General features: G+C 43.5%; 1 protein-coding gene across 1 annotated transcript in view; it reads right to left on the bottom strand.

The window, feature by feature from the left end:
• Positions 1-598: 598 nt before the first annotated feature.
• The window catches only part of LOC109305542 (matrix metalloproteinase-27-like), a 17,262-nt gene continuing 3,018 nt past the window's right edge, over positions 599-14,842 (bottom strand). The window contains 10 exon segments of the mRNA XM_019528534.1: positions 599-699; positions 925-1,028; positions 4,192-4,240; positions 4,243-4,350; positions 4,591-4,721; positions 7,847-7,952; positions 8,113-8,274; positions 12,679-12,807; positions 12,899-13,047; positions 13,677-13,906. Coding sequence (XP_019384079.1) covers positions 599-699; positions 925-1,028; positions 4,192-4,240; positions 4,243-4,350; positions 4,591-4,721; positions 7,847-7,952; positions 8,113-8,274; positions 12,679-12,807; positions 12,899-13,047; positions 13,677-13,906 — 1,269 coding nt within the window.

Raw genomic sequence — 14,842 nt, 5'->3', positions numbered from 1 at the left:
TCATATAAATCTTTTGTTGATTTGAGGGGACTCAGTTGAAGTCTTTAGCTTATGGGCCTCACCAACCTTTGTTTAATGCAGTAAGCTGAGTTGTTTACTACCTGCATTGCTAGTACAGGACCCTCCTGTGTGAAGAACTGTAGTCTGAACCCTAGTAAGACCTGGTTGGCATGTGGACATGGTGCAAAGGGGAGGAGGAGCCCTGAGAACCATCAATACGCTCCGCTTATGGGAGTACCTACACATTACCAAGGACCCTCCCTTAATCTCACAAGATCAAGGCATGGCAGGAAAATTGAGGGGCATGCCCTATGTGTAGGACATACTAAGGATCAAACTGTCTGGCCCCAAGAGCTGGCACCCTAGAGGCTGGAGTGCTTGGGCACCACAGCTCACAATTAGGAAAAGATATGGAAGGTTATACTCTGCTTTGACTGCAGGGCATGGCGTAAGTATACCATATACTCAAATGTAGAGATATGAATGAAAGAACAGCTGGCTGAATACACCAGGCACTCAGAGAATATAGTGATGGGTCAGCTCATAGAAAGTTAGATACATTTTTCTTTTGGTTTGCATATGGTAACGTTTAATGATCTTAACAGTGAAACCAGCTGTGGCTCTTCAGCTCACAAACAACATTGTTAGTATTAGGGTTGAATTCCCACTGCTTTGATCTATAGAAAAAGTAAAGGAGCCCTGGAAATAATAAGAAGTTGAATAATTATATTGTACAAGTTATTTGTAGTTTCATTTTAACACATAATCCTGGAAACAAACAAAATAGCTTCAAAATACACACAGAACAGCTCTAGCTAATTTTTGCTTTTGGAACAGTAAATATTAATAATAACATTAATAACATGTTTAATTTTTCAGAATTCTTCCAGAGAATTAAATGTATTTAAATCTTAATTCACTTACCTTTATACTGGAAAACTGCATCAACTTTACTGCCAACTCCTGGAAAGTCATCTACTATTCTTCGTGGATAACCTCTTTCCATGGTTTGACTGTTTTCATCATACCTGAATGATACAGTAGGATGTAATGTTTTTTAAGCGTTTAAATTTCAATCCTGAAAAGATGTAACCATATGCTTAACTTTATCCTTAGTATGGAGTCTGACTGACTTCACTGGGACTGTTCATAGTGTATAAGTAGATAACCTTCAGATGTGCATAATTCATTGAAGGATTTTGGCATTAGACCCAGATCTATAAAGGCATGTAGGCACTGATGTGGGAGTTAGGGTTTGAATGCACCATGTGATCAGTTTAATCAGCCTTTCTACCTTGTAGAAACTGGGAGTAGGCACATGCAATATCTCCCTACCCTGGTGCAGTGTACTTGAATCCGAGGTAGAATTACCTAAGGGAGAGTTAGAGGCACTGTTGTCAGCTAAAACCACATTTTTGTCAGCTATATTGGTGGTAGTGTCATGTGTCTGTGGAGTTATTTGGAGGTGGCCATTTGCGATAGGCTTCCCTACCACCTACTGGCAAAGCATTAAAATTCTGCCTACTGTGACTAGCTGGTTGTCTACTCTGGATCCTAATTTAATTTGGTATACAAATACAATGTACACTGCAGTGGAGAACTGTGTTATTTAATGAGGCCCTTTGGTACTTAAATCCAGGAATCTGATTCCTGCCTAATACTTAGGTACATGAGAGGCCTCAGTTTCTGCCACTGAAGTTCCATAGGTTGTTGGGACTCTGCTTCTGTGCACCTCACAACTGTTTCCATCTTGGCAGGACTAGGTATTATGGCCCTATCACTATGGACTAGGCATCCCAGAGCACACCTGCTGCACATCCATATAACTGAAACTAGAACAAACCCAGAAGTCACAATCACTTTCACTGAACTGAAGTAGTGGAGATGGTGTTGCCACTTTGTATAATACTTTAGAGCACTGGTTGTTAACTGGGAGTATGCATATTCTGAGGGGTACTTAAAAAGGTCGTAGGGATACGGGGTGTGGGGGCTCCCACCACTCTGCGCATCCTGGCAGAGGCCTGGGGGGCACGTGCCCCCACCGATCTGTGTGCAGGGTGGAAACGGTTGCTGCTGCACACTGGTCTTTGTGTGCCACTGCAGCTACCCTGGAAGTGGTGCGGCACCATGTGCCTGCCACTCCTGGTCTGTGCTGCACCCCCTGCCCACCCGGTGGTGGGATGTACATGGCATCACACCACTCCTAGGGCAGCTGCAGCGGCATGCAAAGCCCAGCATGCAATGGTTGCTGTCACCACCCCATACACAGATGGGGGGGGAGCATGTGCCCCCCAGGCCTCTGCCAGAGCGTGCACAGCAGCAGAAGCTGCTCTCCCCCCTACCCCATGATCCTAGACAAGCCTCCCAGGCTCTGATTGTCCCACAACCCAGCCTGGTCAGGGCCCCATTCACCCCAGCCCCTGCCCTGATCCACTCCCTACTTCACTGCAGGGGCCTTGATCTGCCCCCACCAAGGCCCTTCCCTCTCCCCCACAGATTAACCTGCTGGGGAACAAGGGGGTGCACACACACATGTATGTATGTGCTGAGCCCCCACAAATAATTTTAATATAAAGGGCTACATGAACTGAAACTTGTGACAGAAGGAGTACATTTTTTAAAAAAGGTTAGAAACCCCTGGCCTAGAGCAGTGCTGCCCAGCCTTTCAGCCCTGTGGGCCAGATGAGTAGTGAGGAATTGGTCCACAGGTCAGATCCAGCCTCTTGGCCCAGTCTGGTACCTGGGATTGGGACCTGATCTGGCACACAGGGTTTATCTGGTAGAGCCTGATCCGGCATATGGGGTTAGTGCCAGGGCCCAATCTGATTTGCGGGGCTGTTTTGCCTGGGCCAAATCTGGCACATGGGGTCAACCATGCCAGGGGTTTAAACACCATTCTCCCAGCTCCCAGGAGAGTACACTAACCACCAATCTGGATGTAATGCTGGGATAACAGAGTTTAAGAGTACTCATAATCACAGTGGCCCAGCTTCATCAAGAGGGATGGAGGGAAACCACATCCAGTTACCTTGCTTCTTTGCTTGTGGTTCAAATACTCTCTTATGTCATATGAGGAACATTACTGACAAATCCAATCCTCCTCCACTTGAAGAACAGCCAGCCTATAACATAAGGATGAGTTTAGGGCTTGAAAAAAATGTAATTGCTGCTTTACTGCTGCCTTAAAAATAACAGCTGGACTGCTAATGCATTTGCCTTGTGACAATGACTGTAAAGTATCAGTGTAAGGGCTCTCACCAAACACATTGCAATCAAAGCATAGAGAAGTATAGACAGTTAAAAACTTAGCTAATATTGTATGCCTGATTTTATCATCACACTAAGGAAATGTAGTGTAAATTTTAGAACCACCCCCCAAGATCTTTGGCTCACACGATGCTCCCTACTTATTGCCAACTCTGCATAAGGAACTACTCTCATGAATAGTGTGCCGTCTGCCTAAATATAACTGTTTGTTTATTTCATTTCCTCTGGTATTTGAGCATCACAATTAATTCATAGCAATTAGACAAGCAGGATTAATCTGAAATGTGCTATGAATTCAATACAATTCAGCTAAATAAGGGAAAATTAAGGACAGACTGTTTCATTCCACGTTATCTTGATTTTCCAAGTGTAAGTCAGATTTATTTGTTCTGAATGCTCTTTGAACCCCAGCACTGGGACAGTTGAAGCCATACCCCTCTGGCTTTTGGGGGTAGGCAAACAGCTGCAACCTCAGTGTGCTACAGCCAGTGCTGCCCTGGCTGCCACCACTGTGAGACCTCTGCTGAACACAGGAGTCAGAGAACGTGAAGTCCTATTAGATCAATGAGTGCATCTTCCTGCTCATGAAAAATTGCTTTCTTCTTATATTTTTTTGTAGTGAAAGTCCCATCTCCTGAAACTTCTATTATTTTTGTTGAAAGGCTCTTGCTGTCTTCTATAGTAGATAGAAACATATCTAGGTCCAAGATAGTCTATTTACATTCCTTTATACTAAACTTTAAAAGGGAAACAAAAGTATATTCTTTCATCAATTCAGAGTCGCTTAAATGCTTGTATTAAATTCTAAATAAAATGTTCTTTACTATTACTACCTAAATGTCTAAATATTTAATGGGACACATCTTGTCTGCACACATTTAGGTAGTATAGAAATCAAACAGAAAACAAAATCATTGCTCTTACCTCCAATACTTGTCACTTGCAAAAAAGTCCGTTTTCCCTGTATTCTTTTAGAAACAGCTGCATCAATTTTCTTAACACTGCTTGGGAAACCCAGTGTGCTGATATTCTTAGGATAACCAGGCAGCTCTTGATACCCACTGATAACCCAGAAATTATTGCCTGTTAATACAAAAAAATGCAATTCTAGTTTCACCAATGGTTCCTGACCAGCAAAAGCAAACACAGGTGCATTCTCTTTGTGTAAGTCACACAAGAGCAGAATTCAGGAAAAATACGTTAAATTTCCTGTAACTGGTGATACTATATAGCAAGTGAATTTCTCATGCATCCACCCACTCCACTCTCCTCTTTTTAAAAGTTATATTTTATGAAAAATTTAGAGCAAATAAAATGCTTTACATTTGAAAAATAGTGTCTGATCTTTAGTATTTTCATAAGCACCTTGAATACCAAATGGAAGAAAGGGCAAGAATGTAGAAATTAATTCAAGTTCAACTTCAAAGGTATCAGGATAGACTCTCCATAAATGCCTGCATATGATAGTTTTCATAGTAAATAATAAAATCCACAGATATTTTTATAGATTAATGACAATATAAATAGCAATGTGTCTTAGAACCCTTTTCTAATAAGTGGAATCTAGCTGAATTGTACTAATCAAGCAATTTTGCTTTGTTGGACAGTGAAATGCTTGCTACAGTGGGGGGTAAGATTTTGTCACTTCTTACTAAAATCCAAATGGACTGCCTGCTTCTAGAATTCCAGTTTTCAAAGATACCAGATGGTTAAGGCTATAAATTAGGAACAGAAGGATTTGGGCAACTCCTGTGCCACATTCTAATATAGGTAGAAGTCAGATTCGAAAACGGACCTGACTGATTTTGTAACCTATGAAACCCATCTGCGATGCTTGCAGAGATGTAACTAAGAACAGAATTTGGCCCAATTATATGGCAATAAAGATGACAATACCTTAGCAAATGTATCTTGTTAGCTAAGGGGTGGGCAATTATTTCAGGCAGAGGGCTGGTTACTGAGTTTTGGCAAGTTGTTGAGGACCTCATCGGTAGCCCCGCCCCTTCACAGGTGCCCCCACCTCCTTGGTAGCCATCTTCGTACCAGAAGTTCCACCCCCTAACCTCTGACCTTTGCCACAGGAAGATCCTCTCCTTGCCCCTGGAAGTATTCCTTTGGGGAAAGTGTTTGCCATCTTAGGGGAAAAAACCTAAATTATATACTAAAACTCAAACACCCATAATAATATATTTTAATTTAATTAAAAAAATACATTTTTGCCCTGATTTGTGTGGGTTTGTGCTGTATATGTAGAAGTGATTGCATAATAGCTGCATAATGCAGTCTTACTTGTATATTGTATGGGGTGTGGAGCTGTGGGGGGGTGGGAATAGGGGTTTGTGGGGGTGCATGGAGGTGTGTGGGTATGGTATTTTAGCTTTGGGAGCCACATGGTGCAGAGTGGCCAGCAGGAAAGTGGGGAAAGCAGTGGTGGGGAGTGGAGCGAGTGGAAGTAAGCAGAGTGCAGGGCCTGTACCAGTGTCCTGGGGCCAGTGCCGGCAGGGCCCAGAGCAGGCTGGCAGGAGTGTGGGGTGTCACTCATGGGAGTGGCCGCTGTGGTGCTCCCACCATGATCAACTGTCATGCTACACCTTTCTGTGCAGCAGCCACCACTGGCCTCACAACCACCGCTGTTTCTGGCTGGCATGGGCTCCTTGGCCTGGTGCAAGGACAGCGTGGGACAAGCAGCACTTAGGCTTGTGGTATAAGCATCTGTGGGGCCGCAACAGAGGAGGTGGGTGAGGCGGGTTCAGCTGCTGCCTCCATGTCCTTGTTGCTGATGCTGCGGTGCTCCCGCTGCACCTGGCTGCCATGCTCCACCTCCCTGTGCAGCTGCAGCCACCAGCTCCACACCCACTGCTTCTGAATCTGCCATTGCTGCTGTTTCTGATGGCCATGGGTGCCTCGGCCTACTGTGGGGGACAGCGCTGAGCACAAGCAGCCACAGGGTAAGCAGTGCTTGGGCTCATGGCAGGGACATGGTGGCGGGAGCAGCAGCAGCAGTGGAGGCCTCATCACCCAGTGGTACTTGCCCACTGCTGCAGCAGCAAGGCAGAGCAGCCCTTGTGGCACACCTTGGGGATACCAGCACTGTTGTGGGAGCCATGGTGGAGGAGGCAGTCTTAGCTGCCGCCACCTTCTGCTTGTCACTGCACTCACAATGCCGCTTCTAGCGGCTGCTGCTGCCATGGTGCTTCTGCCATGCCTGGCTGGTGCACTCCACCTCCCTACATGGCTGCTGCTGTGGCAGTGGGTGGCTGCTGCCAGGTGATGAAGCTGAGTCAACCCCACTGCCACCATGTACCTGCTGCAAGCCTGACCACCTCTTGCCCCGTGGCCACTTGGGGCTGAGGCACTGTGGTGTCCAGGAGCAGCAGTGATGGTGGGTACAGGAGCGGTGGGTGTGGGGCCAGTGGCAGCAGCCATGCAGGGAAGTGGAGCATGGCAGCTGGGCATGGAAGGAGCACTGCAGTGGCAGCAGCCAGTACCACAAGCGGCACCATGAGCACCGCTGTGAGCGCGGCAGCAAGGATAAGGCAGTGGCCAAGCCCACCTCTTCCTCCTCCTTCTCCTCCTCCTCCTCCCCCTAAGGGTGCAGCAAGAGCCTCTCTGCCTCACATGGCAGGAAGGAGTGAGAGGCCAAAGTGTACCGCAGCTGGCCAAAGCTTTAGGATAGGTCTTCTCTCTCCTTGCTGGCAGCCCAGCTCAGTTCAATGGACCCCTGCCAGCCCATGCTCCACACTCCTGCTGGCCTGCTCTGGGCCCTGCCAGTGCTGGTCCTGGGACCCCAATGCAGGCCCCGCAATCTGCTCACTTCCACACCCCCTGCTCCTCGCCGCCACTTTCCCCACTTTCCTGCCCACCCGTTGGCCACTCTGCACCACATTGCTCCTGCCTGCATGGACAGACCATGGGAGACAGAAGGAGCTGGCTCAACCCCGAAGACTGGAGCAAACCCCATGGTCCTCCCCTGCCTCCCCACCCCCCCGACTCTTACCTGAATTTCCCACTCTGGTGGAGGGAGGCATGAACAGTCCCACAAACCCAAGCCAGAAGCCTTTGCTAGGCAGGGGCTTCTGACTGGGGGAAGGGACAGGGCTGGGTAAGCCCTGGTGTTGCAGGAGCCTGCTGTGGCTTCTCCTTGGTCCTACCACCCCTGGCTCCTGTCATCCTTGACAGGAGCCAGGGGTAGATAAATACTAATTTTCTAACTTTTTTAGGGGCCTACTGGCTGGATAGAATGGCCTGGTGGGCTGGATCCATTCCGCAGGCTGTACCCCTGTGTTAGCTAATATGACAATCTGGTCATTCTGCAATGAAACAGAGAACTTCGCATGGTCTAAGATAGTCTTACTTCACACTAACATAAATATAGATGAGTAATAATTACCTTCTCTGTTAAAAACAAAATGCAATTTTTTTTTCCATTGATAACTAACTTTGATTGACTGTCTATCTCTTTATCAAACCACTGATGTCAGTCACTGGGATGTATGGCAGTATTCAGTCACAGAGGAAATAACGCAAAAAGAAACCTCCAAACAAAGGTTGATGTTATTTTACAAGAAACTGTATTTACCTGCCTTTCAGAAACATGACTTCTCTGCGTAATGTAGTGATAGCACTAAAAGACAACTTAGAGCCACAGACTTTAGATGTTTTAACTGGAAGGAATGACCGGGGCCCTAAAGGGAAGCAATTAAAATACATGCATCAAATTGTGGGGGAGTACCAAATATTTCATACAAAAATACATTCAGTACCATAATTTAAAACTTTGATATAACTTTTTGAAGAAATTATTTCTGTTTTTTGTTTGTTTTTTAAGCCATGGTGTCTACTCACCATAAATAGCCTGAATACAAATAATGTCATCTTGAGAGAGAGGAGAATTGTAAACTTTGAAATAGGCATAACTGGGAAACATCAAGGCCCTTGGGTCAGCAGAATGGGGGAGACCCAGTACATGGCCCAGCTCATGAGCAGCAACAAGAAACAAGTTGAATCCTAAAGAAGAATAGGAATAAACTGTTTAGATACTTGTGTCTATAGTGATTCAACAGCCCTTAGGACATATACCTTAAGCCATCGAAGTATATATATAACATGAGACATGCCATATGGGAGAAGGTAGGGTTTTTCCAGTGTCACAGAGGGAGTGGCTCTTTCCTGTTGTTCTGCTGGCTATACAATTGGCTGAGTTCAGTGAGTAGTTAGCTGGAGGTGAGAGTGGGAACACCTTTGTTGAATTGCCAGGAACAACTGCAGTTTATCTTCTCTTGCCTGTGTAGTAATTCAGGCATATCTGAAAGCTGCAGAACAGGGAGAATTGCTCATATGTACATATGAGGCATTAAATTATTTTGCTCTCTATGACTGTCTTCATTGTATATAGAGTATACAAAGATTGGGAAAATCAGAATATTAGCAGGATGTTCTACCTTTTTATAAACAGAAAATTTGAAGTTAATAATTGCTTTAAAGTATCTCCTGAGAAAATGCATTTGATAAGGTTAGCAAACTTGCAACCCAATTAAATCTGTTAACTTGAAAAACAGAAAATAAACCATTTTATCTTAAACATTTATCTACATCCACAAAAATTAATGAGCTACGTTTCACAAATCTCGTGTGTTAGAGAAGAGTTACTATTCCCCCTTTACAAATAAAGAAATGAGGACCAGAGATGTCAATCGATTTAGCCGTGATCAAAAGTCTATGAGAACTGATCACATGTTTTTCCAGTGAAGCTGGCCATAATGCAAGAATTCTATTGCATAAAAAAAAAATCAAGGTCTCAACATCTCCATTTCAATAGGCAACGAGGCCAAGACTTTTCAATTTTTATCATAAAAAATGGAAAAGAGAAAGAGATCATCCCAGAACATCTCATGTTCAAGTTCCAAGTCTTTCTGATTCACAGCAGGGGCTGCAACTAGGGTCTTCTATATGCCAGATGAGCACCCTAATTACTGGCCATATCACTGTTTCCAGAAAAAATCTGTTCTACCTTGTATAAATAATTAAATATTCATTGGATCAGAGAGATGTTGAATCTATTGCCTAGTGTTTAGGGTACACACATGGGAGACCGGTGTGCAGTCCCCTGCTCTGAATAAAAAAAGCTCTAAGACTTGGATAAGTGCCCAAACACCAGACTATTAACAATTATGGAGATTTCACAATTGAGACCAGAAATCCCACTCTCCACTTGAAAGAATTTTTCAACAAAATTTTTGTAGAAACTGGTAAATTTACAACCAGATGACCTATCACCTGAACAAGAGGGAAGAGATTGATGTCATATATCTTGAGTTTAAAAAAGCCTTTGATCTGGTATCCCATGATCGCCTCTTGGCAAAACTGACTAACTGTGGCCTCGGCCTCACCACGATCCATTGGCTGGGGAATTGGCTCTGAGGTGGGACCCAGAGGGTGATGGTTGATGGAAATCAATCACTGTGGTGCGCTGTGACCAGTGGGGTCCCCCAAGGCTCTGTCCTAGGGCATATACTACTAAACATCTTCATTAATGATGTGGACATTGGTATCAGAAGCGGACTGGCCAAGTTCGCCAACGACATCAAACTCTGGGGTAAAGCATCCACACCTGAGGACAGGAGGGCGATCCAGGCATACCTTGATAGGCTTAGGAAAAGGGTGGATGAGAACCTGATGGTGTTTAACACTGAAAAATGCAAGGTTCTCCACCTTGGGACAAAAAACCTGCAGTATGCTTATAGGCTCAGCAGTGCTACGCTGGCTAGCACTATGGAAGAAAGGGACTTGGGGGTCATGATTGACCACAAGATGAACATGAGCCTTCAATGTGATACTGTGGCTAGTAAAGTGAGCAAGATGCTGGCTTGTATCTATAGATGCTTCTCAAGCAAATCCCAGGATGTCATTCTCCTGTTGTACTTGGCCTTGGTGAGGCCGCAGCTGGAGTACTGAGTCCAGTTTTGGGCTCCGCAATTCAAAAAAGGATGTGGAGAAGGTTGAGAGAGTCCAGAGAAGAGACACGTGCATGATCAGAGGTCAGGAAAACAGACCTTACAACAAGAGTCTGAGAGCCATGGGACTTTTCAGCCTGGAAAAGAGCAGGCTTAGGGGTGATTTGGTGGCCACCTATAAGTTTATCGGGGTGCTCACCAGGATCTGGGGGAACAGCCACAAACTCCTCCATGACTATTTCAGGCTGGACTTATGGAAGAACTTCTTTACTGTCTGAGCCCACAAGGTCTGGAATAGACTACCACTGGAGGTGGTTCAAGCACCTACTTTGAACGCCTTCAAGAGACATTTGGATGCTTATCCTGCTGCGATCCTATGACCCCAGCTGACTTCCTGCCCCTGGGGCAGGGGGCTGGACTTGATGATCTTCTGAGGTCCCTTCCTCCTCTAATGTCTATGAAATGTATGAAATTGCTGCAAAAAAATTGGATTTCAATGAATTAACATTTCACAACAAAAATTTTTTTTCTGCTATGTCCAAATAGCTTCTATTTTGTCCCAGCGCACAGTAACTCCAAGAACAAACTCTACTGCCTCTCAGATATTTGGGAATTATATTTTGAAAGATTTAACCTGATGACCATTAGCCTTCTTTTCATCCTCCGTTTTGAGAAAAGGACTAGAAAACTGTAGACCCAAAGGACTTATTGAAGATCTTCTGAAGGAGGAGTGTGACCTTTTCTAGGAGTTTGACTTTTTGTCTCACAAGTTTCCTGGACTTCTAAGGAATTCCAAAAGACTTTAATATCTCAGAAATCAGTATTCAATGGAGTTGTGCTGGAAACCATGCAGAAATATTGCAGATGTAGTAAGCGTCTATGGAGAAATTCTATTTCCTTTTTTGTGCCTAAATTGCAGTTTTCTAGCTACACATCTGACTTGTTTTGGAACTTGTCTTGGCACTGTGGACACATAAGCATGCCTGTGTAGATTGAACATAGGCAGTAGGTTATGCACTGATAAGCCAGGAACCAAACCTCCAAGGGTGCATCCAGACTACTGTGGTTGTGCAGTACATGGCACTGCAAACACATTTGCAGCACCACATACCACACAGTCTGGAGTTCTCTGTGCGCTGCTCCATTTTTTTTCCTGCATTTTTTTTCTGACCTCCAGGAGTAAAAAAAAATCCGGAAAAAACCCCCAAAGCAGTGCATGCTCCGGCAGCATGCGCTGCTAAAAAGTAAAGCCGGGCTACTTGGATCTGTGCTGTGGCCACCGGTCAAGCTCTGTCCGGTAGGACCACTGTGACTGCAGCTCTGGGAGGCCCCCAGGACCCCAGGTAAGACTGCTGGGGCCAGCACAGTGCTGGCCCCAACCTCACCTATGTCACTCAGGGCAATTTGCCATGCACCAAAGCATGCTTGGCATGGGTTTTCCCTGGGAAAAAGAAGTGGCAGTCTAAAGTCCTCCACTGCTTCTTGTCTCTGGGGAACCAAATGTCCACACAAAACGGACACCCAGCTACAGGGGCTAAAATATGGGACAATATCCCCCTTCTTCTGCTTCTGCTACTCATGGAGTTCTAGCAACCTACATTTTCTTGGCTTACATGCCCTTATGCATCCACAATGGGCCCATGTACATACCTGCATACCTTCCTGGCCAATGTATAGCCTATTGTGCATGCTCAGTCTAAGTACATATGCTTATATATCCACAGTGTAGGGGTAACAGACTTGCAACCTGTGCATAACTACCAAAACTCCACTTATATGGCTAGAAGACTATCATTTAGGCGTACAAAGGGAAAGAGAATGCTGCCCCTATTACGGACATAATGCAAAGCAATAATGACTCAGCTACTGGCTCCATTCTTATGTTGTTAATGAGGACCCTGTACCGTTACTGCTTCCAATGGTGCTACTCCCATTTGTTCATTTACTTCTCATTCTATCCTTTAGTGTAGATAAGGCTGTTGTGGTATATTTGCAATTAGTCACTATGAGTACCTCAGGGTATGTCTACACATGCATTAATGTGCTTTTCCTGATGCACATTCAATTTAGTACTTCCAATGTGAGATACTAAATACATGCACATTGGGTAGCCGATATTGCTGTGCATTAGTGTATTGCACAAGTTTTTTTATGTGATGCTTTAATGTGCAGTAAAATAGGCTACTGTGCATTAAAGAACATGTGTAGACTCCCCCCGTATAAATAAAACAAGCTGCCCAGGAGAAGCAAGCATGTTTCACTGTGATCATATAGGCATCCTTTTCCAAGCAAATCTGTCAGAGAAATTTGAAGATTGCTACTAATAGCCTTATAATATGAATGAATATTAATTTCACTTTATAAACAGGTGCCTTCATCTCAGTCCATTCTTTCCCCAAATAAAGTCAAGCAGATATTAGAAATCATTAACATAATACAGAGATTTTTTTAGACCTACCATCAGAGCCTGCAGTCCAGTTTTCATCCTCATCAAAGTGGACTTCCCCACCAAGACTATTACCAGGTGGAAAGGCATGAGTAAGCCTTCCAAAGGGAGCATCAAAATAACAAGGGAAGCTGTCATGAGCTAGATAGTAATATGTAGAAAAAAATCTGTATCATAACTAGAGGTAAAGGTGTACATTAAATCTGTTGTTGGTGTACAGTTGATATGCTACCTCTGGCCACAAAAGTTATCCTTATATTAGCTGTCCCTTCATAAATTCTGCTGAAACTCAGGGGTGTCATAGTAGTCCACAATTGAAATGCCTTCCTGATTGCTTTATCCACATCTTTTTCTTTCATATCAGGTGTACTGTTCAGTATTCTACAGATATAAAGAAGCAAGCAGATATTATGTTATAATAATACCTGCAGTTGATATAGAAAATTTTTCCACTACTGTCAGGATCATGGACTAGAGCAGACCTCAAGTACCCAAAATTCTCTGTGGATTGTGTGTGTGTTACAGGAATGTGGCATCTTGCTAACAAGTCTTCTTCATCACAAATGTAATTATATATGTGATAGAACATGTTTTTGCATCTTGAGAAACAGGAATGCACTAACAAAATGACCCTTATTCAGACATCTTCCTGATAATATTGAAAATAGTCTCTGTTAATCCTTTTGCCAATAGTAAGCCATCGCTTCAGACATAATTTGAAGACATTTTAGGATTGTACAGATGTCAGTGAGGTTCCAATTTGGCCTGAGGAATCTTTGCTAGAAACAATGTCAGGGAGGTAAAGTACTAATTTGACTCTTAGAGCCTAGGGAGTGTTTGCATGTTCAGCAATTAGAGAAAAAAATCTTTTTCTTGTTAGCTTGGGTCACATGTTATAGATGATATTTTGAGACACTGAATTTGGATATCCAAAAGGCTAACTTTGGATCTATTTTTTTTCTAAACAGACCAATTTTTAAGTTCAAGAAAAAAAATTAGAGAAATATTACCTATATGTCAGTCTGTTTTTTTGCCAGCCTGGCAAAATGGTACCAACATCAGCATCTCCACATGTGGATTCCTGCATCACTCCCACATTCTGAAACTCTTGCTTCCTTATTATATTCAACCCCAAACATGTGTGCAATTTCTGGATTTTTTCAAACATGGCATTAGAGTTACTCTTCCACGAAAAATGCTTTGGATCTGGTTCATGCTCATGAAATGTGTCTAGATGTTCCTGTCCAAAAAACCCCCCCCAGATAAGTTTTACAACAATTTGTTTTGGATTTTAAAATGTGAATTTAGCACCACCATTATTCCTACATTGTGCTTCAGCTGTCTATGGTTTCCCAGTCCCCCAGCAATTACTTCTATTACTAGCCTGGATAACCACAAACCCATAACACTGTCTATGTTTCTTATTCCCTTGACATTAACTACCAGTACTGATTTTACGTGATTTAGTTTTACTGAAGTCTGTACATAAATATGCATGAAATTTATGAGCTAGCAATGCCCTAACCTGTTCAAACATTCAGATTCTATATGAGCTAAGAGGAAAGATCTCAGTTCAATTTGGATTTGGAGTTCAATTTGTACAATGGAGTTACCTGTTGAAGTTGTCTATTTTCTTCTTTGTTTTTTTTTTGGAAGTTGAGGAGGAGCACAAGAAAATGCCACAGACAGTAACAGTACAAGTGGAAAATTCTTGATTTCTCATTTCTTTCTCGGTGTAACAATAGTTATGCTCTACTTTCAACATAGACAACTGTTAGACTTCAAAATGTATTTGGTATTAGGGCGTTTCAAAAAAGTATCTGTAGATTGACTCACAGTTTATTATGCCAAGATACAATGCCTAACACAATTCATGTGTCCAACACAAGTTAACTGAAACCATCTGATTTGGCAACTGTTGGAAATTAGGAAACAATTATATATTCATAAACTATTTAGCCACCGGTTTCAGGAGTGGCATCCAGTCTCACGTACCTAAATTTAGGTGTCTGATACTGGATTTCAGAGGAACTGAGAAATTCAAACTGCAAATGAAGTCAAGCAGAAGCACCCTTAAAAGCCAAGCCCTAGTTATTTGAATTTGGGTACTGACAATTCAGAAACATAGAATCGTAGAGAAGTAGGGCCGGAAGGGATGCCCAGAGGTCATCTAATC

The sequence above is a fragment of the Crocodylus porosus genome, unplaced genomic scaffold (assembly GCF_001723895.1).
Source record: "Crocodylus porosus isolate Cpor-Errol unplaced genomic scaffold, CroPor_comp1, whole genome shotgun sequence".
Classification (NCBI taxonomy): domain Eukaryota; kingdom Metazoa; phylum Chordata; order Crocodylia; family Crocodylidae; genus Crocodylus; species Crocodylus porosus.
Note: the sequence above shows the minus strand (reverse complement) of the source record. Positions and strands in the feature narration are given on the sequence as shown.